This window comes from Fusarium subglutinans, assembly GCF_013396075.1.
Source record: "Fusarium subglutinans strain NRRL 66333 chromosome Unknown NRRL66333_c0000023, whole genome shotgun sequence".
Taxonomy (NCBI): Eukaryota; Fungi; Ascomycota; class Sordariomycetes; order Hypocreales; family Nectriaceae; genus Fusarium; species Fusarium subglutinans.
This window is the reverse complement of record NW_023502086.1, coordinates 82,787-108,872: the sequence shown is the minus strand read 5'-3', so window position 1 is coordinate 108,872 and position 26,086 is coordinate 82,787. Positions and strand designations below refer to the sequence as shown.

The 26,086-nt window shown below is 49.1% G+C and overlaps 7 protein-coding genes across 7 annotated transcripts; 3 read left to right on the top strand and 4 right to left on the bottom strand.

Moving 5' to 3' along the window:
- Positions 1-609: 609 nt before the first annotated feature.
- On the top strand, positions 610-1,591 carry FSUBG_2559 (ubiquinone biosynthesis methyltransferase; the record flags this gene model as incomplete). Its single annotated transcript, XM_036680344.1, has 2 exons — positions 610-875; positions 934-1,591. 2 exons carry the CDS (start codon positions 610-612, stop codon positions 1,589-1,591), a joined length of 924 nt encoding a protein of 307 aa, XP_036541828.1.
- A 499-nt stretch (positions 1,592-2,090) lies between these two features.
- On the bottom strand, positions 2,091-4,524 carry FSUBG_2558 (nucleolar rRNA processing GAR1; the record flags this gene model as incomplete). Its single annotated transcript, XM_036680343.1, has 3 exons — positions 2,091-3,976; positions 4,026-4,173; positions 4,516-4,524. The coding sequence occupies 3 exons, from the start codon at positions 4,522-4,524 to the stop codon at positions 2,091-2,093; spliced, it is 2,043 nt and encodes a 680-aa protein (XP_036541827.1).
- A 3,673-nt stretch (positions 4,525-8,197) lies between these two features.
- FSUBG_2557 (SNF5-component of SWI SNF transcription activator complex) lies at positions 8,198-11,095 on the top strand (the record flags this gene model as incomplete). Its single annotated transcript, XM_036680342.1, has 3 exons — positions 8,198-8,203; positions 8,356-10,833; positions 10,886-11,095. 3 exons carry the CDS (start codon positions 8,198-8,200, stop codon positions 11,093-11,095), a joined length of 2,694 nt encoding a protein of 897 aa, XP_036541826.1.
- A 3,553-nt stretch (positions 11,096-14,648) lies between these two features.
- Positions 14,649-14,957, bottom strand: FSUBG_2556 (uncharacterized protein; the record flags this gene model as incomplete). Its single annotated transcript, XM_036680341.1, has 1 exon — positions 14,649-14,957. One exon carries the CDS (start codon positions 14,955-14,957, stop codon positions 14,649-14,651), a length of 309 nt encoding a protein of 102 aa, XP_036541825.1.
- Positions 14,958-15,592: 635 nt separating this feature from the next.
- Positions 15,593-16,513, bottom strand: FSUBG_2555 (NADH-ubiquinone oxidoreductase kDa subunit mitochondrial; the record flags this gene model as incomplete). The annotated part of the gene is made up of 2 exons (XM_036680340.1): positions 15,593-16,101; positions 16,150-16,513. 2 exons carry the CDS (start codon positions 16,511-16,513, stop codon positions 15,593-15,595), a joined length of 873 nt encoding a protein of 290 aa, XP_036541824.1.
- Positions 16,514-16,944: 431 nt separating this feature from the next.
- On the top strand, positions 16,945-22,488 carry FSUBG_2554 (CCR4-NOT transcription complex subunit 4; the record flags this gene model as incomplete). Its single annotated transcript, XM_036680339.1, has 5 exons — positions 16,945-16,988; positions 17,076-17,142; positions 17,214-17,326; positions 17,378-19,437; positions 20,120-22,488. The coding sequence occupies 5 exons, from the start codon at positions 16,945-16,947 to the stop codon at positions 22,486-22,488; spliced, it is 4,653 nt and encodes a 1,550-aa protein (XP_036541823.1).
- A 389-nt stretch (positions 22,489-22,877) lies between these two features.
- On the bottom strand, positions 22,878-25,171 carry FSUBG_2553 (TOK1-voltage-gated outward-rectifying K+ channel; the record flags this gene model as incomplete). The annotated part of the gene is made up of 2 exons (XM_036680338.1): positions 22,878-24,996; positions 25,062-25,171. The coding sequence occupies 2 exons, from the start codon at positions 25,169-25,171 to the stop codon at positions 22,878-22,880; spliced, it is 2,229 nt and encodes a 742-aa protein (XP_036541822.1).
- Between the last annotated feature and the right edge of the window lie 915 nt (positions 25,172-26,086).

Below are 26,086 nucleotides of genomic sequence, written 5' to 3'. Positions count from 1 at the left end.
GCAGCTGTCACCAGCTGGCAGTGAATCTCAACCACAACTAACATATAGCAATCTGCACCACGGCAACCAGTACATAGAATCACTGTCAAAGTTGGCCAAACATGCGGTTGAAATAATAGAGAAACATCTTCGACCTCATACTTTCTGAATCTCGCACAACAACACCGTGAAAGACATCCTCAGCAGTAACATCTAGTCCAACACTTCGATACCACTTTCGATATGTCTGCCACTCCAGCAGTAGCAATCGCAATCATATTCCTTACCCTCTTCGCAATTTTTGCACTCCTTGCCTGGTGGTTGAAAACCCGGGTGCGCACCTTCATTCAAGCCATCTTTAAGCACCGCCAAGAAAAGAACAAGGGTAATGCTTCGACTGTTGCCGACTCTGGGGAAAGCGTCTAAAGGTGAGATGAGATGCCTCCATCAACGTTCTTGACTGCCAGTCTCTCAATTCGATATTGACATCAACGTCAGCCACTGTGGGTACAAGGCTGGCGCGCCACGATTTCTGACCCACCGCAAAACTCCAACTCTCAGCCTCGTATGATTTTCGAACTGACCTCAACCAGAGCTTCCCATAACCTCCGAGGCCCAACTACATTTACAATGGCCTCACGCACAGCCCTCCGGGGCTTTCCCCGCACACTGAAACCCTCGAGATGTTCTCCTACTTTCGTCCGACCATTTTGCTCTACCAATGCCGTCCGTAGCGACAAATCAACCCCTACATCTGATCGACCTACCCACTTCGGATATGAGACTGTCACTGAAGCAGAGAAGCAGCAGCGTGTTGCTGGTGTATTTACAAGTGTCGCCGAATCCTACGATAAGATGAATGATTTCATGTCTCTGGGTATTCATCGTCTATGGAAGTGCGTTCAGTATTTTTACCTATACCGCATGGCGTAACAAACTAACATCGAAACGTAGGGACTACTTTATCTCGTCCCTCAACCCTGGTGCTACGAACCCCCCTGGTCAACCTCAGCGCATTCTCGATGTTGCTGGCGGAACTGGCGATATCGCTTTCCGACACCTTCAGCACGCCCACGAGTTCAACTGCAACCCCAATGTCTCCGTTATTATCTCCGACATTAACCCCGATATGCTGGCAGTTGGTCGCCAGCGTTCTCTTGCACTCCCCGCGTCCCACCAATCCGCCCTCTCTTTTCTCGAGGCAAACGCCGAAGTCCTGCCCTCGCAGATTGAGGATAACTCGCTCGATCTTTACACAGTTGCGTTCGGTATTCGCAACTTCTCCAACATCCCTGCTGCTTTGAAGGAAGCCCATCGAGTTTTGAAGCCTGGTGGTGTGTTTGCCTGCCTTGAGTTCTCAAAGGTTGACAAGCACCCCATCTTCAACACTATCTACAAGCAGTGGTCCTTCAAGGGCATTCCTTTAATCGGTCAACTAGTGGCAGGCGACCGCGACAGCTACCAGTATTTGGTCGAGAGTATTGAGAGATTTCCCAGCCAGACCGAGTTCAGAAACATGATCAAGGATGCAGGTTTTGTCGTTGCTGGAGAAGGCTACGAAGACCTGACTGGCGGTATTGCCGCTATTCACAAGGGCATGAAGCCTGTATGAGGTGGCTAAAAGATACACATGTAATTTAGTCTGTAAAATAGTCCATCAATCACGATCAGCATCACGAATAGTCAATCAGAGTCTAGCATTGTACAATAGGAAGTTAATTCATTCCAGATCGTCCTCAACCTGCTCCCCTAATCCAGCTTCCGTGAACGTCATCATCACATCCACGTCTCCGAAATGCTTTCCAGGGCCCAGAACGATGTTTTTTTTAATTCTCTTCACAACTGAACTCCATACAGGTCAAAACTAAAGAAGCCGTACCCTCGATGTCAAGGATTTTCGACTCCGAAATCTCATTAGGTACACGATACATGAAAACGAGGCCGGTGAGAAATCCTCGCTTTTCCTGTTGCTTAAGCCCCTATCAGATCAGATCAAGGCGTAACAAGCAGGTGATGCCCAAAAAAAAAGCAGGCAAAGATAATAAAAGGCGCGTGGAAGGACCAAGGCCTCAGAACGGTTGTGTAGTGACACTCAAATTTTGAGTATGATATTAATCGGCGGCTGGTGTGGCGGGAGCGGCGCCAGGTGAAGAGGTGCCTGTCTCGCCCTTAAGGCCTCCTCGTCCACGTCCACCCCGTCCGCGATCTCCACCACGACCGCGACCACCTCGTCCACCTCGTCGGTTAGACTCGGAATCACTGGCTCCTCCAGCGCTGCGATATCCACTGGTGTTAGTGGCGCCGCCGCGTCCGCTGGCACCCCAGTTACCAGCACCACCTCGGTTGGCATATGTCTTGCCCTCACGATGTTGGAAAATCTTGACCAGAGGCTTGGATCGATCCTCCTGGGTCCTAGTCTTGACATCCTCAGGAAGTCTGGCCAAAGCAGCATCACGGTCCTCTGTTGTCTTGAACTGAACGACCTTGTTTGAATTGCCCCACTTGTCAACCTTGAGAATCTTGTTCTTGTCCTCTTCGCTGAACAGATCTCGGCACTGATCCTCGGTGTTGACATTCATAATGAAAAGACCGATGATATCCGAGGCAGGTGTCTTGGGGGCGGGAGAAGAAACACGCTCAGGGTGCGCTGAGCCGTTAGCTGGAGCGGAAGCCGGAGCTGTGGCCTTCTCGGTGTCTTTGCTGGGCGGGGCGGGAGCAGGACTGTTCGAGCTTGGGGCAGGTTGGGGAGTCGCTGGCTTGGGTGGGCCAGGCAGAGGAGTTGCGACAGCAGGCTTAGCAGCCTGGACGGTCGAAGGCTGTCGGCTGGTAGGAGGGGGAACACTGGACTGGGTCGAGGGAGGGGCAGGAGAAGGAATACCAGCTGGACCAGCTGTGGTGGCAGGAATTCCGGGCTGCTGCTTGGCGCCACGGTGAGAGAAATTGAAGCCTTGAGCACGCATCTCAGTACCAATACGGCCATCCTGAATCTCGAGGACCAGGTAGCCAAAAGCCGCATCAGCGAGGTTAAAATTCCACATATTCTTGAAGGCACTCTCGTCGACTTGTCCGAGGGCAGCCTGGCCAGCAGCCGGGCCGCCAAAGGGGTTGCCACCAGCAGCAGTGGTTGGCATCTTCTCGACGATTTGCAGGGCATTCTTCAGAAGGTTTTGTTGGGCCTCATTCTGTTGGATAGCAGGCTCCACCTCACTCTTGACAGTCTCCCAGACGTCGTTGAAGGAAGCCTTGGAAGCAGCAAGCTTGCCACGGTAATGGTCGAGGGTAGGGTTGACGCTGAACTCATTGTAAGAGCTACCATATCGGAAGTGGAGTCCGGCAGAGATAGAGAAGTCGGCCTTGAGAGTTACTGAGAGCTGGTTCAAGATACCCTCACGAGCAGGGGACGCATGTGTGATAAAGATGCGGGTTTCGGTAGGATCGTAAACTCGGTGCGCCGTGTCGACAAGCTCACCCATTTGGAGAAGAGTTGTCCACATAGTGCCCTGACCACCAGCAATGGTAGTACGGCCTTCGCCATTATCAAAAAGTTTATGCATGACGACAGCACCACCAAGACCAAGTAGCCGCAACTTGACACCGCCAACCTCCAGTAGCATTGATCGAGCCTCGTCGATGATGTGCAGGTTTGGGACCTTGTACTCGCCGGTTCGGAACTTCTCTAGTACTCGAACATCTTCGCAAGCACCCCAGACGGTATAGACGGGAACATCAAGCTTAACCTCACCGCTGATAAGGAGAGGCAGCTCCGAGAGAGGAAGCTCATTTGGCGGAAATCGGGACTTTACGGGGCCTGGTCCTCCTTGCTGAATAGCCTTCTTTACGGGCTCGGAAATCAAGGGCGAATACTGCGCAACATGCTTAAGCGTCTTCTCGGCGATTCGTTCCAGGGAAGTGTCGTCGTAGAAACCAAAATCACCGGTGTGGATGATATGGTCAGCTCGGGCTTGTTTCGCAAGATCATTGAGTGATCTCAGGTTACCTATATGGTGTTCAGTGTTCGTCCGACTGCGTCGCCCATAATTACCAACCTCGAACATCGGCAATACACAGAACTCTTAGAGGGCCGGTTTGAAGGACACGGCCCTGGTTGGGCAAAAGTGGTGCAGCACCAGTGGGAGGAAGACCACCAGCACCGTTCTGAAGGTAGCCTGGGCCCGGGTTATTGTATGCTCGCGGCTGTTGGGGATGTGTTAGCTAATGTTTCTTCAAAGTGCCCGACTGCGCAGTCGGGGTAATCGCATTTTCGTGGAAGTGCATATGAACTTGGAGTTGCGGATCTCGAAGTTGAGGCCATCTAACGGGGCGCAACGGCGGGACAACACGCGAGCGGGGAGAAGGCGGGCTTGGGAATAAGGCAACGCGAAGAATGCGAGAGAGGCAGAAATGGCCATGGGCTATCTGGCAAGGTGTTGCAAATAATACGAGCCTATGCTCGCATGTGGAAAGCCGTGAACAGTTCGAGGGAGATGGGCAAATAGCGGATAATAGAAGGGGCCATGTCATGGAGAGAGCACTCACAGCAGCCATTCTATCAATCAACTGATTCTATGCGCTCGAAGTCGGTCGGAGGTTCGCGTGTTCGGATAATCGCGTGGGCGGTGAGAAAGGATGCTCTGATAATGAGATAGAGCTCCTGGAAGAGGATGAATGGGTATCAAAAGAGGTGACTATGTGGAATGGAAGACAGGGAGGCAATCACGGGGAGGTGGATTTTCGTAGCTCCAGCAAGGCTACCTCAGAGGTAGAGATAATTTCTAGGTGGCCCCAAGAATCGGGAGTCAAAGGCTTTACCCCTTTCGGACTAGTCGCATCAGCTTCACCTCTGACGAGGTGCCTGTCCGCCTCGAGGAGTTGTTTGGGCCTAGACCAGGGGAAGCTCATTCAGTGATGCTCTCTAAACGGTTAATGGTCGGCAATCGTGGAGATGACTGTTTGAGATTGAGTTCTTGTCACCGTTTTGCTTTGAAAGCCCCTTACCCTGCACAAGCAATACAACTTCAAGTCTTGGAAAACAGAATCCACAGTAACGAGAAAGACGTCATAGTTTCTCTCTTTATTGCCTATAAATAAGTAGATTCCCCAAGTCTTAAAGTAGTCTTGATTCCTCTCGAGCATACCATGTTTTACTTGGCCCGTTATCATAGCTCTCCACGCAATTCGCTGATTGTTTGAAACAAAGCTTCATAAGGACCATGCATTTATTCTCCTGCCTATCCTGAGTTGCTTATATACCTACTGAGCCACTCAACCAAGCCGACTCATAATAACCCTTTATACCCTAAGCCTACAGAGCCCATCCTCATTTGTCGAATCCAATGGACAGTCCTGCCTGACAATCAGACTCAGTCACACAATCATCTACACCGGGGTTCACACAGAGTAACAATCCCGGCTTATATTTTAATTCCCTTTACCTAGAGCCTGAAGTGACGAGTGAGAGGAAAAAGGATATTCCTTGTTCCAGAGGAATGAGTGAGGCGACAATGCGAGCATATGTACTATTAGCGGTTGAATGGTCTCGGGGAACGAGAGAACTTCAGGCGTCAGACGAAGGGGCCATGGTCACTGGTCTAAATGCTTGCCAAAATATACTAGACCTACATTGGCCATCTACTCTTTTATATAGAGATTCTAAATTTTATTGCCTCCCATAGAATCGATATCTCGCAGTGCCTACTAAGTTAAGGGTGTTAGTTACACGAAATCACATTCTATTTATGTGTGGGTTTAAGACTAGTAGCAAGGAACTTTGTGGACAATCACATAGGAAGATCATTATGGAGGCCAGCTTAAGCATGAGAAAATGTAAGTTGCGAAAGTTTGGTAACGAATGCTTTAGTGCTTGATGTTGCTTTGATGCTCCCTTCAGATGAAGGAGATCTGTGACAGTGCGGAGTGATGCCTATCCGAGCAACCGAGTCATCACAATCCTCCCCGCATGATTCAAGTAGGCACTCCGTATATCTGTCTCCCTTCTTGTTCAATACGTAATAACTTCAGCGGGGTAGACTTGCCCTCGGAGTAGTGGTGTTTGGAGTACCGATGCAACTCTGTTTACCCTGATACAACCGACATGGAAATGGACAAATTCCCTAACAATGCGATTAGATTCTTAAACAAAAACCCGGCAACTACTACGAAACAGGAATAAATCATATGGTAGACCACTCTTCCATACGAAGATACAGAAAGAAGCATGGGTCCGGCCTTGGCTCTTCGGTACAGTATCATAGCTTTGTGCTGATCTGAGACAAGGATAACACCCACACGCGACCGATCATGCGGTCATCAAGCACTCTATCTATTACAGGAAACAAAAAACAAAGCGACTCTGAATTACTCCAGAGAAACGAAACAAACTTGGAGAAGTGTATGCTAAAGTTACACAGCCGTTGGACTATAAACCAGGGTAAATCATTGGTCTTTAGCGAAACAGAAAATGAAGTTACGTAATTTTGTCTATGAGTATAAATGCTGATACAGTAAAGCCCTTTGGACATGTGTAGTAAATAAGTTCGTATTCTCGAGCAACTCCTATTTATTCTTTTATTGTAAGTTCATAATCACACTCAGCTTATTAGGCTGGTATGCAAATAGTAAGATTCTGGTGAGACCCCTAGTGATTGTTGATACGGGCAGTTGACTAACTTACTATAATCGGCGTTTCCCTCCCTTCCTTGCGCATTCTGCCCAAGTATCAAGTAGCTGGTTTACGTGGGCTTTACTTTTATAATACTGATGGGAAGCTTTTGTCCAGGTTATTTGAGTCTCGTTCCTCTGCTATTATTACGAACAATAGTACGGATAGGCCCAGATAATACACAAGACATGAAGCCCAACGCACATGTGCAGTCTGTTTCACTGATAGATAATTATAGCTCACGCTAGAAGCCCATTACGTGAAGACTGATCTAAACCAGGACTCAACTGTGTCATTTGGCGTGTTTTGAATGAAATGCTATTCGTGTTGTCTGGAGCATACAGCCATGCCACAAGAGACATTCCTCACTGGTCAAAACGACCGCGATTGTTCGGTCCTGTTACCATGGCACCCCCTCAATGATATTAGCCGCTACGTTATGTGATATTCACCATCCATCACAGCAAGTAGATTGCCATGCGCACCGCAGAGGTGACAAGACCGTCCTTTCGGATATGAGAGACGAAACCTTTTATTAACCTGGCCAAGAGGAAAATGAGCTTGTCTATCGGTTTCATTCTGGGCAAGTAAGGATGGACCCTTTTTCAGGGCTCTTTACTCCTGCTTCTGATTCGAGGGATTGAAGGGGACATTGACCAGCCCAGCACAGACGTTCAGCGAGTTAGAAACTCAAAGCAAGGCTTCATGGCCACATCCATAATGACTAGGCAACTTAGGTTTCTGACACATGATTTCTCAGTCATGCACTGCTGTCTGGTTAGCACAGATATCTGGCAGGAAGCCATGTTGTATGTTCATTCTTAGTATATCTTCAAGATACTTTCCGCCCAGAGTTATAGTGTCCATGAATACCTAAGGTAAGGGAGACGTCCAACTCTGTTCCAGCAACTCACATGGGCCTGCGGCATTGAACCACCCCGACGGGCGCCAACTTTAGTGCAAGATAGCGCTGTGATACAGTGGAACAGCGCCTGATGACCCGCTGTAAGCGCCTCCACCACGTGACCTACCTTGACACGTCTCATGCCCCGGTCTAAGTACCGTCACCCTTTGATTGCATGTACCTACCCTTACCAGGGCTACCCAACTTGTATCTCGCCTTGGGCCTTGGACGAACCTCTTCTTTCTGTCTCCCTTGATCTGAGTCTTTGTCTATTTCAAAGAAACAGCCACAACCTCCTACCAGTTCCTCTACGATCATATCACCTGAGACGATTCCAATAGACGATATCACCCCCACCAAGATACGATACTGGACACTAGGAACCCTTGACGGACGACATACAGATCAGCGGCTCGTCCTCACATCCTCCCCATGCGACAACAGACTTGACGAGAACGCCGTCGCAGGAGGTGACCAAACCTCTCACCCCTTCCAGCCACAGACGTTCCATTCCTTTGCGCCGCTAGTACCGTGGTGCACTAAGGCCCATGATAACGTAGATTCGACATTCAACATCGTTTTAATAGACAAGCCGGGATACCGCACACAGGCAATCGTGGGCGTGCAAGCCTCCGTTGAGGCCCACCCAGCCGTCGATGATGGTACGTCAATATTCACATTCGCCGAACGTTTACTTCTCTATATGGAACACACAATTATGCGCAGTTGACATAATTGCGCTCTTTTGTTTATATCGTCCCGGCTTTCTCAGGTTGTCGCCACCCATGCTGATCCTAGTTTGTTGTATGTATAGACATCATCTCGACCCCGCGGCGATGTTGGCGGCAGTTTTGCCAGCAGACGCGGCCATTCCAATCAACTTTCGATTTCTGATCCGAGCCATCATGTCACCGAGGCTATTGGCACCCTGTATGGCGATGAGGACGATTCAGGATCAGAAGGTGGTCGACCATTGAGTGTAAATCGTCCACTGAGCTTCATAGGCGGCCCGACACCTTATCAAGAATCGCTCCCTCGACCACCTCCAGATGATCGATTCCTGTCTGTAGACACACGAAGAGGACTTAAGCGAACTGATTCCGAATCGTCCGCCGGCGAGACATCACCTGTTAATGGCGACCCGACCAAACGCCCTCAACCACTTTCACAAGGCCAGCGAAGTAACTCATTTGAACAAGGATCAAAATCACCGTTATCTCCCACGCTTTCACTTCGCGATGTTCAAGCCGACTCGCAATTTTCTCTCACCAACATTGATAATCCGAATGACATCGCTCAGGAGTTGAGTAATTTACAGGCCCTCAGGAGGCTGTCGATGGATGTTGGAAACAACAAGGATCCTGACATGCCACCCATGTCTTTAATGGCTATGCCGACTATAGCACCGAGCGGTGACGACGATGAGAACGACCCTTCAAGGCTACTTTGGGTGCCTGCTAGAGTGCATCCAGAGCTGGCTCCCGGCGAATTCAAGTCGTTCCTTGAGAACAGGGTTCATTCGATAAGACGAAGATCTGGAGACTCTTTTCTATCTGCCGATACCGATACCAGTGAAGGGGACTCGGGAGCTGGGGGTCTAAGAAGAAAAAAGTCCATGCTGTCACGACAGATAGACAATTCAGGAGAGGGCGGTGCTCTCGGTTACGTCGATGGTGCTGAGCGACTAGATCGAAAACGCTCACGGGGCCACAGCCATGAACTCAGTCTGGAAGAACTCGTCAAAGATCCCACGAAAGCCGTCCAGAAATTTGCTCAAGAATCTCAAGTGGCACCCTCTGGACCTGAGAGTAATGCAGACGATATGCCAATTCTGCCTGCTGCCCCAGGTATGGGACTGCGGAGATCAACTCGAACAACATATCGCAAGGGCGGTAGTCTACGTACTGGACCTCTGGCTCGACGGTCTGGACATAGACAACAACCTAGCGAGGATTCGAATTTTGCTCCTCTGGAAGCACCACCCGGCCACGGTCTTACACGAGTCCAGTCGGAACCTGTAGCAGACAACTACTCACAACAAAATCGCACAGTCAAGCGATCACACAAGTTCTCTCAGGAGTCAGTGGAAGATTTCGATTCGTATGATGAAACAAGACATGGGGCCAACAACAGCGACCTCAAACGTGCAGAGACATTTCAAGACCAGCTACCCATCCGGTCTTCACCGAGTCTCCCAACGATTGAGACTTCAACTTACCAAGACGCTCACGATCAGCATGAACAGAAGTTTCCAAAACGGTCATCGTCTCAAAATGCAAAGACTCACCCTGTTTCTCAAAGAATGTCGGAACCCGAACCCGTAATAGAGGAAGAACCTAGCCGCCCAAGTCGACGAAGCATTGGTCGACAGCCTGCGTCTCAGCCTTCACAACAACAACAGACCTCTCGATCATCATATCCCCAAAGTCAATCCTTAAACGATAATCTTGCGGCAAACCCCTCACTACTTCCTGGAAGCGGCTCATCGCGAACTGATAGCCTCACTTTCATACCAACACTGAACCAGGATGAGCGAAAATCCGAAAAGAAATCGAAGAAGGATCGGGACGATGATTCAAGCTCGACCAAGTCCTCCGGAAGCGCGTGGAAATGGTTCAAGAGTACAAGTGATGATAAAGAAAAGAAGAAAGAAGAGAGTAAGAAGTCCAAGACCAAATCACTCGGCGAAAGAGTTCAAGACAACGTACGGTTGGATGTTATTCAAACGTCGATTGATAAAAATGCTCCCAAGGGCCGCGAGAGTCTAGTCCTTGACCGTGACAACGTGGAAAGCAAGTTGCAGGAAGAACGAAAGAAGGAGAGCCACCGCAAGAGTGATTCCAAGAGGGATAAGGATGGCAGTATCTTCTCGTCCATCTTTGGTGGAAGTAAGAAGAAGGAGGAGAAAGAGCGAAATGCGAAGAAGACACAACACCTCAAGGTTCCCGAGGAGCCAGTATATAAGCCCTTAGTCCCTGATGTGGATTACCACTGGACAAGATTTCCTCTTCTCGAGGAGAGAGCGATATATCGAATGGCTCATATCAAGTTGGCCAACCCCCGTCGGCCCTTGCTCAGCCAAGTTCTACTGAGCAATTTCATGTACAGTTACCTGGCTATAGTTCAGGCGATGCATCCTCAGATGAACGTGCCCATTTCGCCGCAACAGAAACGCTTGGAAGAGGAAGCTCGACGGAAGCAACAAGAGCAGGAATACCTGGCTCAACAGCAAATGCAGGGAGAGCAAGAAGCCCAAGAAGCCATGGACCAATACGACTTCGATTATCATCGTGTAAGAAATGCTTAGACAATAATGTAAACGACCTTGCTAATTTCAACTATAGGCCGCGGTACAATACGGCGAGTCTGGCAACGGAGAGGTTGATTATGTTGACGATGCTCAGATTTATGAGGATGAGCATGGCACAGATCACCACCAAGACTATGGCTACGACGACCCAGAAGGGTACGGACCGGGATCCAAGGAATACTACCATCAGTACCATGACAATGGGAACGATCGTCGAGAGGATGGGCGAGAGGATATGTGGTAACAGGCTGAGTAGTTGTGCAAAGCTCATTCGCAGAGTTGATCATTATATATGTTAATGTTTTTATCATCACCGACTATCATTAGCTGCCGGGGCAAGTGCCTCAGACAGCGTTCAGCGTTTTCAGTCAGCCCTAGCATATGGCGGAGTTCCGGAAGACGAGCGCACGAGGGCGTAATAGGCTTGCAAACATACACTTCCGATTTCCTTTTCTCCTTTGTGAAAGAAGAATGGCCACGAGACTGGCGTGGAGGCAATCTTGTGTGAGTCTGTCTTGGTCTTCCTGGGGTTTCCTGCGCTGTCAGTCTTTGCAATACTGTTTGGTGGAGTTTTTGTTGGAGCACTGGGATGAGCGTTTATCTTTGAAGAAGCGACGGACTGTCTGGCATGGGAGGAGAAAATAGCTCGTTTTCCTTGGGAGACTAATACTCAAGGTGCTGGACACATATGTCTTGAACTGTTGTTGATGGTGTCGTCAACAACGATCAGGAACAGCATGAGGTATGAAGCTGTAGGATATGATCTAATAGAGATAGAACTGCTAGTATATGATGTTGGAAGCGTCCTTAGGCATGGTTAAATGTAATGCGAAGCAGTTCGTCCTGTCAACTATATGCGCCTTATTGTTTAATGATATTTTATATTCGGTTTGATACAAGAAAGACTTTGCAAGTAGTCTTCACGGCCGACATCATTCTCAAGTTTCCGAGAGCATGAAGTGCTTGCTCTATCGCCCTGAAGCACCCCCATACGAATAATCAAGAGAATACTTCGTGATAGTTATATAGAGGAGGTTGGAGGGATCGCGGTGCTGTTGTGCCAACTGTAACCATAGCCACCAATAAAGTATGGTTGATGAAATATGACCCCTAGGCAACAGTGAGGGGGATAATCATATTGCCCGAATGTGTTTATTGGTGTTCTCTACCTTTGTGTGCTGGGGGCTGAAGCTTCTTTTAACCTCCCACAACCTTATCACAGATGAAACAGGACATCCCTCGATGTTGGTGGAGGACTGTGGGCAATCGGCTAAGTCGTCTCAGCTGATCAGTAATACTACAGTTAGGGCTTAGATCCCCTAGGTGATGCATAGAGCCCAATTTGGGTTCCTACTGAGGCTCCCTTGGCGTAGACTATAGTCTGGTGTTCCCAGAACATCTAAACTTACCACCATCCGTTCCGAGGGATTATCACTCCGTACAATAGCAGAGGGGGTCAGACTTGCGATTGACAATATTATGTTGTAATGATCAGAACGTCGGTGCGGGGTGTACATCATTTGCCTTTACTTTTACATCCGGTCTTAGCAGGCCAGAGTTTACCAGTTGAAGAGATATTGAACAGGAGAATCGAGGCTGAACGATGACGAAAGCTAAGGTAGCCTACGAGAGAACTGTAGTTACAGCGGCGTATCTGATGCTCAGTATAGCAGTTAGAGATGTCAGAATTAACGCCTCATGTCTCTTGCTTGAAAGTAGGAGGTGACTAACTGCATTGTTTTCCCTCGTGGTAATTCCAACAAAGTTTAACCTTATAGAGAGGGACCAGCACCAAAACGATTAGTCCAGATGATAGATGGAACAACATGGGATACCCAAGAACTGATAAAATGATAGCATAATGGACTTGTCGAGAAGGCTCTGCTGTCGGACGTTTCCAGATGTGAAGTTACGAGAGAAATAAGGCCTTCTGCCAAAGCCTCGAAACCCTGAGTTTTACAGTAAGCTTCCTAGAGGGGTATAGCTGAGATGTAGGTAGCTAATATAGAAATGGAACTTATCTATTCGATCGCTCTTTTGCAATGCTTGATACCAAATCGAACGTCTCGATGTCATTGTATGCACGCTAACAGCAGACTATACTATAGAATAAGAAACAAATCACGAAAGTACTATAACATTAATACATTGTTATATGCTCAAGTGCCGAAAAACTTTTATCTTGTGAATGAATAACAGGTCAATAAATTCATTTACATGGCTATTTCCGTGTATTGATCACAATGGGTGGGTAAAGAAACCAGGAGGATTATGAGAAGCCCAGCCGTTGCTAACATTGCGAATCATGTTTTTCATTACTGGTCAGAAGTCAAACCAGAATGGACCCTGAGTATGATCAGACACGCGCTTACAGGTAACCATCTGCAGCAGTGATCAGCGGACGGCGCTTACATGAGGTCCACAAAGCGAAGAGATGACAGCTTCAACTATCTGTCTACGTAGGACCCTGACGAATGCCTCGTAATCGACCCTGAGCTCTGTTCTTGTTTATGAAAAAACACCCAATAGGTATGCAACTTGACCTTCCTGTATTTAGGCTTGGGGTTATATTCAAGGCACCATATTCTGTCCTGGTCTTGCTATTGTTCCGGTAGTCAGACTGATGATTTCCTAAACCGGCCAGTTGAAGAAACAAGGGTTGTCATGATGCCGAGGTGAGAAGTACATATTGTTTTAGTCACTAAGTCCATATCGCATAGTAATAAACTCAAACCGTCTCAGAGTTTACATCCTCTCCGAGGGGACATAGTGTGTTTTTTATTGTGTTTTTTATGATTTTATCCACGTTCTGACCACGAATGGTTAACGCATGATAAAAGCATATATTAAATGGCTTATTTATTGAGAGTTAATATTGGATTAGAGGCAATAGAGTCTATTCTGCCTGGAAGGGAAAAAAGCTAACGTGTTATTTTTACCGAGTCGCCGAAGATCTATCTCACCAAGTGGCGAGTAAGTTGATGGCTTCAGATTAATCAATCAATCAATCTCAGAGTTTACAACTCGTGGTTGAAGTCTATTTACAACGCTCCACCGTTGTGGCCCTCAGCCAAAAACGGCCCAACAGGAACACTCTTGGCAACTGCATTGCTGCTGTGTCATGCGATATGGTGTTGGTCTGCTCGGTATATGGAGACAAGTTATCGACACCAAGAACAATACCTACATTGTACCTAGTAGGTACTAGGTAGATAGTGACGAGGGTCAAATGAACGGTTGTAGGTTCATTTGTTGTTCCTCCAATCCCAACATTTTTGCCCCTTACTATTAGTTACTCCTGACTCTTGACTCCTTGGCGGCAAATGGCGTTGGTGGAGGCAAAACTGTTCCAAGAATTCATCATGAGCGCCCTCACTTTTCCGTTCAGCTGGGAAAAAGCAAGTCTAGAAAAGCATAAAGAAGTCGATCTATTTCCAAGGAGAGACATTTTCGGCATGTTAAGGAATGTTGCATTGCGCGTTGATATAATAAAGTTGCGGCTTGTCGACTATCGGCCGAGTCTAATGAACGGCACGGCTGGGTACGAAGGTAATATTGTACATCCTGTGAATGACCAGGCGAAAAGAAGAAGAAAATGAAAGTCTCATTGCCCGTAAATGAAGAAACACCCTTTCCAATTGCGGTCCCAATAACTCATCGTACACATAGATACCTTAGACAATCTCTTATTCGGGTGTAGGTAAGATCGAACCATGGTCCAAGCTCAAAATCCTGATGGCTTGGCTGTAAGGGGTAGCGAGAAGACGACATCATTGATGGAGCCTTTGGCGTCAAGATTATTCTAGCACTGCTGCCGGTCCTGATGTGCTGTCTCGGCGTAGCTTGTTGTTGAGTCCGTTGAACAGTCGGCCTATTGACTCCTTTCGTCCTCTTCGGGGAACTCTTTCTGTGACAAGCGAGTCGACACGGTCCATGGCATCAATGAAGATGTGGAAGTCGACATCATCTTCGTAGCTGAGGTTCTCATCGCGTAGAGACATGTACTCCATCTCGTGATGGCTTAGAGTACTCTCATTTGATGCTGTTGATGAGGTTCTTCTCGATTTGATAGGGCTGCTGGCTGCACTGTTGGTCTGACTGGACATGATTGGTTGAAGAAGTGAAGTAAGAAAATGTGTTTCAGATTGATTGTGTATGTAGATGGCTCGGAAACAACAGTGAATTGAATATTAATAGTGGTATGAAGATTGAGTATGAAAGAAGGAAGTTAATTGAGCAGGGGGGAGCTCTAGGTATATAAATTATACTTCGATATACTTTTTATGGGGAGGGGTACGGAATAGTAGACTAGAATACGAATCTATCGAGGAGCCGCATATAAGACTATGATGAAAGCTGACATGTCGTGCTTCCTCGGGGAGCGCAATGGCAAATCAGTCCAAGATTGTCAGCTTCGCTTCCTAAAGTAGTGCCAATCAGTTCCTTGCCCGCACCCAGGGGTTGTGACGGGCTCCCGGACCACATGTAACGCTATCAACAGGCGCATTTCTCGGCACTGTCAGTTATCAGCCAGCGGTGTACACCACCCATTTCCACACGTTGGGCGATGCTGTCAAGTTAGCGCCTTGCGTGCGTATCTGTTATGACACTATGGATGACGACTGCACCACTAAAATAGATGGGCGGATATACGGGTTGGATTGGATGGATGCTAAAACCAGGTGATATTTCTAACAAATGACATTGGATCTTATACAGCTTGGGGCGAACATGGACCCTTTTATTTCTTCGGCTCCTCCTTCTTCTCCTCAGGCTTGGGCGTTGGCAGCTTGAATGACTCGGGTGTGCGGTCCTGTCCGGCTCCAACGGGCTCCCACGCACTGGAACCACCCTCAAAGTTACGGAAGGCCTGGGTGAGCTCCAGAGGCTCGGTGACGATACGCTTCTTCTCCTCATCGTATCGGATCTCAGTGTAACCAGTCAAGGGAAAGTCCTTTCGCAGAGGGTGACCCTCGAAACCATAATCGGTCATGATTCGTCGGAGATCGGGGTGACCGGCAAAGAAGACACCGAAAAGGTCGTACACCTCTCGTTCGTACCAGTTGGCACCATCAAAAAGTCCAGTAACACTGGGGACAGGAGAAGCCTCATCGGCGTAGGTCTTGACACGAATTCGAGAGTTGTGACGAACCGAAAGAAGGTTGTAGACGATTTCGAAACGGTTCTCGCGCGTGGGGTAATCCGCAGCAGTGATAGTGCTAACCTGGGTGAACTCAGCTGCAGTGTTGTCTGTCATGTTTTAGCAGTTGCCTCGTAGCCAATTGACGTGCCACGAACATTTCAAGAAGCTGAAGACAGGGTAGACACCCGAGGGGGAGATATAGATAGTAAGTTCGTCCTTCCAGACAGAGAACTGCTGGATGTACTTGGGCAGAGTACCCATCAACCAGGCACCATAACGGTGCATGTTGTCGGACTTGCTCTGGTATTTGTCGGCAGGGTTGACGATCGGGGCCTTCAGGACGCTGGGGTGATCTCGAGGGGCCTTTCGCAGGTTGGGAGACTCCTTCGGCATTGCGACATATTGACGGGCAGTGGTGGACAAGCAACGGATTGCTTGGTCGTTACGGAGCTGGACGGAGGACTTCGCGGGTCGTAGAGCTGAGGCCAACGCCCTGCTTCGAGAAATGCTTGTCGCCATGGCCGGTTGTGTGACGATTCGAGGCCAATTGGCGATGCAAGATGTCGTCGAGACGAAATACCTTACGGTGTTGGTAATGATGCCTCAAGCATTGGCTCGAGAATCTTAGCGGCAGAAGCGTGAATGAGATTTCCCGCACTTGAGCCGACAATAACACTATACTTTACCCCCAGTGCTTCTACCACCGGGAGCCAGGTACCCCGCTATTTTACGTGTCCTTTGTCGACCTTCAATGACGAAGATGCCTACACGTGATTCGAGCTGGAAAGCTAGACTGAGAATAGCTTAGCTGTATTTTCCATCTTTCACTTTCCCGCAGCCTCGATGCATACCAAACATCGTTCCTCTCCTTGTACTCACATATCCATTTCCGCCCATCGCATCCCGCACTTACTATTTCTTGCCTTTCACCTTAATTACAACTTCTCACAATGGCGCCACAGGATTCATTCATAGAAGATGAGGAGGATACCTGGTATGATTCACCGCCCGCCTGGGGGTGGCGCTTGCAGCGCACTGCTCCTTGAGTAATGTTTGGTACCCAAAGCTGACCTCTTGATAGCCCCCTCTGCATCGAAGAGTTTGATCTTTCAGATAGGAATTTCAGACCTTGTCCTTGTGGATACCAGGTATGACAAGAACAATATTTTGACAGCCAAGCTTGACCTTCCGGCCACGTTTGCTAACTTTGAGGTTACAGGTGTGCCAGTTTTGTTTTAACAACATCAAGAATAACATGAACGGCCTTTGCCCTGCTTGCCGACGACCTTACGACGAAAAAACCATACAGTGGAAAGTTGTTACGCAAGAAGAGTATGATGAACCCTCTGCTACCATGGTGCTATGCTGACCACCCCCCCAAAGAGTTGCCGAGTTTCGGGCCAATATCCAAAAGAACCAAAAGAAGCGAGCTCTGGATCAACGACAAAAAGAGCTACAGAAACGCGAAGCCGAAAAGGAGAACCGTAAGAATCTGATCGGCGTTCGTGTTGTCCAAAAGAACTTGGTCTATATCACGGGTCTCGCACCGACAGTTCGAGAGGACGAACTTCTCAAGACGCTACGAAAGCCCGAGTTCTTCGGCCAGTACGGAAATATCCAAAAGATATCCATTAGTAACCGAAAGAGCTCTGATGGCCAACATCAGTCGCTTGGCATTTACGTGACCTTCGAACGTCCGGAAGAAGCGACGCGGTGTATCCAAGCTGTGCACGGATCCCACAACGGTGATCGAGTCCTAAAAGCGCAGCACGGCACGACGAAATACTGTTCAGCTTGGCTAAAGAATGAAAAATGCGGCAATCCTGGTTGCATGTTCTTGCATGAACAGGGCGATGAGGAGGACAGTTACTCACGACAGGACTTGTCCTCTATGAACAGTATAGGGTCCCAACGGCCTCTCCCTGGAGGTAGTTCACGGTCGGCTTCCCGACAACAAATTTCCCATCCTACGCCGCCCCCCGTCGTATCCCATCCGATGACGCGCTCCATTAGTAAAGAGGGTTCTGAGAATGGTGCCGATGGATCAGCTCTACCTTCCTCAGCCAACTGGGCACGCAATCCACAGCGAAGTCGTAGGGGCAGTCTTGCTACCAGTGGTGCTGCTTCTAGCCCTGCCATTTCAACAGCTCAACCTGTCACCGCAGAGCCTGTACCAGAAGAAGCAGTGGAAGAGGAAGACGAGGATGAGTCGGAGGAAGAGGAACCTCAGCAAGCGGAGCCAGTTGCTGGGCCGTCATCGTCTAGGGCCCGGGAGCCTGAATCACCGGCACCAACTCAAGAGTCGCCTGATACATGGCTCAAGGAGATTTACAAGACATTGCAAAGTTGTCCCATGCCTATCTTTCCTGATGTTGACGAAGACCAATACCCACCTATGTTCGATCCTCGTGGTGGTGAGAAGCGCCGGGCTATGCGAGAAGAGGAGGATTCACGTTTGACCGGGGAACAGGAAGAGCAACCTGAGGTTCGTGAGCCATCGGAAGGAGAACCCGAGACCGGTGGCAGCCTTGCTCTTGGAGGAGAGCCCGAGGATCGTGATACTTCTAGTGACAACCGAGGTTTCGATCGTCGACCTAGTACCCAGCCTCCTATCCAGCGAATTTCTACTGACGGGCTCTTTGGACCTTCGCTCACCGGAGCTTCACCCTTTGGCCAGAGCTCGGGGAACCCTGGTTCGCGGTCTATGACGCCGCAGCAGCTGTATCTTCGATCTCAGGGCGGCTTTGGCGATGCCCCCCCTGGCATAACCAGCCAAAGCAATGCTTTCCAGAATCAGGGCCAAAGCCAAGGTCAAGGCCACAACCGTCAGTCCTCTCGATTCAGCTTTGCCAACGACAACGCGAGCTCTTCTACCAACGTTAAGGTCGCAGCCAACCCGCGTATCATGGCCCAGCAATCCTCTATGATGCCCAACACGTTCCCATCGCAGAGCAGCGGTCAGTTTTACGGTGCCTCTATGCCTGGACCTCCTCCTGGTCTTAAGTCAACCGGCACTCCTCCTAGCATGTTCGGTCAGTTTGGTGGACAGGGCTTTGGCGCCCCCAAGGACAATTCGAGTGAGCTTCTCCAGAGTTTAATCGGCCGCGGTCGGGCTGGTAACAACCAGTCCCACGACGCGGGAAAGCGTGAGTTTATGATTCCTTCTTCTTATTCAAACCAGTACCCACCATCCTCTACCTCCACCCCAGCTCCTTCTTCCGGGCTCCTGCCGCCTCTCTATGGTAATACACCTGGAGGGTACCAAGACATGGGCTCTAAGCAGAAGAAGAAGGGAAAGAAGCACAGACATGCTAACACTTCCTCCTCCGGGGGGAGTGGCTTAGTAGATCTTGCAGACCCGAGTATCTTGCAGGCGCGAATGCAGCACCAGTCTCAAGGCAGCGCCGGAGTCGGACAGGGCTTGTTTGGCGGCCAGAGTCAAGGTGGGTACAGTCACAACATGATGTATAATGCAGGCTATGGAAGGTGGTAGTTTTGATGTTTCTTGGAGTTGTTGCAGTCTGGGAGGGTGATGTTTGGTATCCTCTCATTGGTATCGGCTTTTTCTTCTTCTTCTTCATGCACAAAGGGGGGCGTTCTTCGGAAATCAGGGTTAGGGCGAGAAAAGTTGCCTTTCATCGTCCTCGGGGGACACGAGTTTCAAGCGCATCTTGATTCAGCACCATTTGCATGATTAATGCTGTTCTGGGAGGTCAGCTTTTGCATCAGGCGTCATCTATGTTTTATTGGGGAAAACGGAGGACGACGAGAGAATATCTCAAGTCTCCTTCCTCCGACTTTTACCGGTCTATGGATGACCGCGCATGGGGGTTCACGTCAGGCAAGCCATCATCGTCTTCCACAAGCCCCCTATGTATGTTAACAAATGTCGATTTCATCCGCCTAGGTTTGGCGGTATCCTTGGTCAGAAATAGCAATGCCCTCTATTCTCTCCAAATCGCCTGTTCTTCTCGTTGTTCCCCGTGGAAGACGATTTTGGTCGCCGTAGCATGACCCCGTCCCCAAAGTCTTGTATATAAATGGGGTGTTGCTCTCGTAGCGTAGTCTTTGTGTTTTGCTTTACATTCAGACCGAGTGACTGAACTTGTGCTAACAAGCGTTCAGATGATGAGCTCCCATCCCTGGACGAGGCTACGAATTCTGTCGACGCTCTAGTTTCTGACGACCCTGTACTGCCGCCAATTGGTCTGGAAGGTCGCACCTCTGTGCCCCCGGGCTTGTCGTTACCCCCAGGACTACCAGCCAACATATCGAGACCTCCATCTACCCAAGGTCATGCAAAACTCACCAACATTGTGCCAGCGTTGCCTAGAATGCCACCCCCTGGACTCTCACAAGGTTCTTTAACGCCTGACCAGTCGCCTGCAAAGCCAAAGCCAGCGACACCTGTCTCAGAAGCAAAGAAGAACATCAAGTCTTTGGCGGCTGAAAGCGGACTCTCACGGGAGATCACGACGCAATCGCAACCCAAGCTTACAAAGGCAAGTTTCTTACAGGATGAGGACTTTCCGGCTTTGGATGCATCCAAGAACAAGAGTCGACCTGCAACACCTACACCCAAGGCTACGCCCAAGGCCAAACGCCATGCTGAGAGGATTGTGGACAGAATGATGGCCAAGGCTGGAGCCAGCTTAGAGAGCACGGCCCAGGAAACCAAAGCGGAGGAGGCCAAGGTTCAAGAGACCAAGGCTCAAGAAGTCAAGGCTAAGGAGACCAAGGCCCAGGAAGTGAAAACTGCATCATCGTCCCAGGCAGCAGACAAGAAGCCCATTGCTGTCAACACTCAGGTTGGAAAGAATGTGGCTGTGAAGACCAGTGAGCTATCTGCGACAACTGAGAAGTCAACAACAGAGACCTCGGCGGCCTTTCCTCCCTTGCCTACACCCTCGTCTAACGCAATTGCATCCCCCGTCACACGCACGGCACCAAAGACACTGCGTGTCATTGCAACCCCCAAGGCTGAGGCACCTCCTCCTGCTTCTCCTGCCTTGACCATGGCATCGATTGCGTTGTCAGGCACTTCCAGGGCTGTCTCCGGCAGTTACAGGCCAGACACACCTGCCAGCGAGATGATTAGTGATAACGCCTCCGTGGTGTCTGCCTCTGTGACCCATTCTCGGGCAAGCTCGCCACCTCCCAGCCGGATTGGGTCTGCTGCGGTAAGAGCCACAACCAAGAGTCAACAGCGAAAGCAACGAAAAGATGTTTTGAAGCAAGAAACAAAGTTGATCGCCGAGGCTCCCATTGCAGAGGCAGAAGTGCATGCTCCTATCATGGGACGGAAGAAGAAACAGAAGAAGGAAAAGCCTGTCAAGGCGGCCCAGCCTGATGCTTCTACTATCCCCGAGACCCCCAAAGACGAGCCATCCCAGTCACTGTCTCAACAAGAGCCCGTCAAGGAGCCCGAAAGAGAGCCAGAAGAGAAGCCTGTCAAGAGCAAGACTTCTCAAAAGAAATCAATCAAATCTAAGGGCAAAACAAAGGACGCCGAGACTCAATCGGCTCCTCCTCCTCCAGCGTCTCCCAAGGAGTCTACCCCTGATGCCCAAGAGCCACCTGCAAGACCACAGCCTGATCCGTCGTCGGTTTTTTCTGAGATTAAAAACACTCTCTGGGCTTCGAGTGTCGATAAACTCCATTTGTTTAAGCCCATCGCTAATGGCTCATCTCGCACCGACTACAGTGCTGCTAAGAACAACGCCAACAAGGCCGAGCATTGCAAAGACTGCTCATGCAAATGTGGAGAGATTCAAGATGAGGATCTTGCAGCGTTGCGTGCAGGAAAGCCTGTCCGAAAGCAATTCCACGTCGATGGCAGCCGCATGCTCATTACCCCTAACGGTGACTGTATACGTGGTCTGACCCCTGAGGAGGAGGACGCTTTTCTGGAACTCCAAGCTGCCATTGCCAACACGGCAGAGAACCCCGGATCGTTCATTGCCCCTAGACATCAGCCTGGCAGTGGAGCATTCTCTCTGATCAAGGGCCGGGCTGTGCCCAATGGACGACCCAACATCTTCCCCGCCACTGCCCAGCTCCAGTCTCAAGACCCCATCGGAAAGCTTCAGCGAGAGGACGCGCTTAGCTACATCAACCAGTACGTTCTCCCTCGCCTCAACCTGGGTGCTACAAACATGGGATTTCCCAAGGGAGCATCCCCTACTAAGGATGCGGCTGCTGCGAGTCTCAACTCTCTCGCCCCCTACTTCTACGGCCCCGATGCTGCCGCCGGTGTGGGTATTTACAGCCCTCCCGATGGAGCACGGGCGATGCAGGACTTCAGCTCAGCTGGAATGTCAAGTGAAGAGCGTGGAAAGAACTTCGGCATGGGTGTCGGTGGAATGCCCCTGATGAGCGTCGAAGATGCAGAGGGTGCCCTTGCGGCTGCTCGGCGAGAGACTGAGAAGTTGGAGAAGGGATTGAACCAGGTAATCAAGCGCAACAGACGACTTGTTCTTGGAGGAAACAACTAAGAAACAAGAACACCACACCGCAATGTAACAACACGCTGTATTATGACCAGAGGAGTTGAGGACCTTCAATGGATGGCCTATTGAAGCTGTATGATGTTATGAAGCAAAATTATCCACGGAACGACGGGTGGCTTTGTATGATAATCGATAATATCAATGTTGGACCAGTGTAACTAGGAATCATAAAGATAGAAAGAATCGGCATAAAAAAGGAACTGCAGCTGCCCAGTCCTGTACAGGGTGTTTGCCAAACTAAAGAGCAACACATGAGAGCCATACGTGAATCTTTCTCGAAAACAATTTGTAGTCTTGATTCTATCCTATGGATTACACGGACGAGTACTAATGCATGCATGCAAATATTGAAGAACTAGTAACCTACTTGGGTATCAAACATCTTCCTTCTTTCCACCTTTCTTCCTATGATATGTATCATCTGGCGACCGTCGACGATCTGCCCCAAGAGCTCTCCTTGCATCAGCCGTGACCTGCTTCTTCCCCTCGACAGATAGAGACTCCCTAAGCCTTTCAAGGAGTCTATCCAAAATCCACTCAGTCTCTTCTTGACTTCCCATAAGCGGACTCCGATTGCCTACCCACGACCAAGCCGTTGTATCGTCAGAGACCACGTCCTTTTCAACACCTTCAGCAGTCTCATTTGTTTTCTTGCGACGAGGGTGGCGGTGACGATGATGCCGGCTGCTTGGCTGCGCTTTTCCATGTGTTTCGGCATTGCTTTCATCCTCGCCGATGAGCTTAAGATACCATGCCCATTGTTCAAAGGAGTATTTGTGTGGTTTTGATGACTTGAGATGGTTCATGAGGACTTGGATTTCTGAAATAAGGAGGAAGTGGAGGTTTGTTCCCGTAGGCAACTCCTCTTTGGCGTCTCGGAGGCGAGATAGAGAGCGACGAACTCGAGCTGTGAAGGTTGAATTGTTCCGGCCTTGGCCTGGTCGCGGATCTGCTGGGTCATCATCATCTTCTCCAGTTTCTGAGCGCTTAGGCCGTCCGCGGGCGTATTCGTCAAGCTTGTCTTCTTCCTTCTTGGTCGTCGAGTCTGAAGTATCAGTGCTTGAATTCTTCGAAGCTGGCTTCTTTTCTCGGTTTAGAGGCGGCGGCTCTGTGTAATTCGCATACATCAGACCAAAGGTACATCTGTTGATGATGTATTTGAGGTCGCTCTTGAAGTTGTCCTCTCCTGGTAGAATAGTGACATTTCCAAGGCGAAGCGTTCCATCACGGATTAGTTTGACAACGGTATCTCCAGCGTTTGAAATAAGGACTGTCATGGTGGGCAACGCCAGCAAAGACCAAAAGACGAAAAATGACTTTCCAGCGTTCGAAATAGGAGTTACATCGCCGTATCCAATTGTTGTGAGACTGACGAAGCAGAAGTAGAAGCCATCAAAGTACTTCCACCCTTGGTAATTTTCCTCACACTTGACAAAGACATAGGCGCCCAAGAGCCACAGGATAAGCCATACACCGGTCGAGATACCCATGGCGACCCAACGACGACGATATGATGTTTGGGCTTGGATCTTACGCATAAGATCGAATTCTGCCTTTCGACGCTCATATTCTGTTGCCGGTAGTTGATTATTTGATTGTCCACCCTGAGAAAACATAGAGTCTTGTCGTCGTGGCTCTCGAATTGGTTCGAGTACCTCATCCTGACCCTTCTTAGTCATGGTTCGGACAATACGTCGACGTTTCTTCTCCTCCATTCTAGCATCAACTTGTTTTTTGCCTCGCTCGAGGACAAGACTGCGGATGGAACCGATGACCAAACCGAGGCTGATGACACCAACCAAAGCGTATGGCATCATGAGAGCTCGCCCCAGATTTGTTTGAGCTGTGAAATCACCAAACCCAACGGTAAACAGAGTTACATCTGCCCAATAGACGGTATCGAGATAGTTCCAGTCTTCGATATTGGAAAATACAACAGCCCCGACTAGTAAGTACAAGAGAAACATGATGGTCTGCAACATGAGAGTTCGCTGGCTGGGCGTCAAGTTGAAGTCGTTGGGATAATGGCCAACCGATGCTCCATAGAAAGTTATCACCATAAGCGAAGCATCGACAAAGTAGAGAATCGCGGCCCAAATGCCGTAGTAAAAGGCCTGAGACCATATGAGCTCATTCTTCGGGTGGCCAAAGCCTTCATAAAGCGGCCCAGAGGCTGTAGCTAGAAGGGCAATGAGTAGAATAGCAGAGATATACCATCCAATGATAGTGAGGGGCTGAGCAATAGTAAAGCGTACACGGCGAGTCATGTTTAGTAGGAGGAAGATATTCGATATGATGGCCATGCCAAGCTGAATAGCGTTTATGACGGTGAGCCATATCGGGTCAGCGACAAAAACTGCATCCTTGAGAGGCTGACTGGAATCGTAGTGCTGTCTCCATGGGCGTACAAGAGCGCAGATACTGAAGGCTGAAGCAACGGGACCGAGGGTGCCGGCGATCATGGGGAATGCTGAGGAAGCAAACCACCAGCGGCTGAAAAGTCAGAGATGAGTATAGATAGTGTGGTTTTAGGTGAGGTGAGGTAAAGTGAGGCTTACTTTGGAGCCAGATGAGCATCATCGTTTCCTATGCGTCTGTCGTGAGAGACAGACTCTTCAACAATGTCAGTCTCCTGTTGGATATTGTCTCCGAGATCCCCGTCGTCCATGAGGATATCTCAAGCCTATGGCGATCCAATATCAGGGATAGAGTCGATAGCAAGGTAGCATATCCTAGATGTAGTAGATAAGATAACCACTTTCTGCAGTGTAAGTCAAGACTTATAGACTTCTTGGCAAAAAGAAGGGATCCATATCGATTTAAAGAGGATATTCGAAAGAAAGAATTCTTGGCGTGGGGATAAACATGCACATGCCCGTTGGAATGACGTCGGGCGAGACCCAGATCTTTAAGTTACCTAAGTTGGAGGGAAACAAACGGGTTTTGATCACGAGCTAAACCAACTTTACGAGGTTTTGCCTGGCCTGTCAGAGACAAGGGATATCATTCCTCGGGGGTTGAGATGGTGGTGATCTAGCGGCTACAGCGGCTCAAATCAGGGGAATTAATGCAGGATCTAGGGAAAAGACGGCATCTGGCTGCGTTAGTGGTTACTCAAGGTTTAACCAACGATAATTATTATTAGTGAGTTTGTTGATAACTACAATTCAGCTCAGCTCCTCTCAACGATAAATGTTAGTTATTACCGGATCGTCATTTGTGGGGTGAGCATTGTCTGGCCAATGATATTAAAGAACCATGCAACGTTCAAATTCCACTCTCCAGCCAAAACAAGCCCTTCCTCATCTCATGCATTATTCACGGGTTCCTGGTGTTATTATTAGTCTTTTGACAGAACATCTTGTGCTTCTCTTCGGTTGGTGATTCAACTTTGATGTAAGGTAACTCACGAAATTTTGTTTTTGTTAGTTGAATCAATTTACTACCCGCGAAATAATCGACATTTGTCACCACGCGTCTTCTCATCTTTACTCATCGCAGAGCGTGCAAGTCAAACAAAGAGTCCTGCCTCGGCTTCTTTTGACCAATCTTCTTGTTGAAGTTTAGAACAAAAACAGTTCTT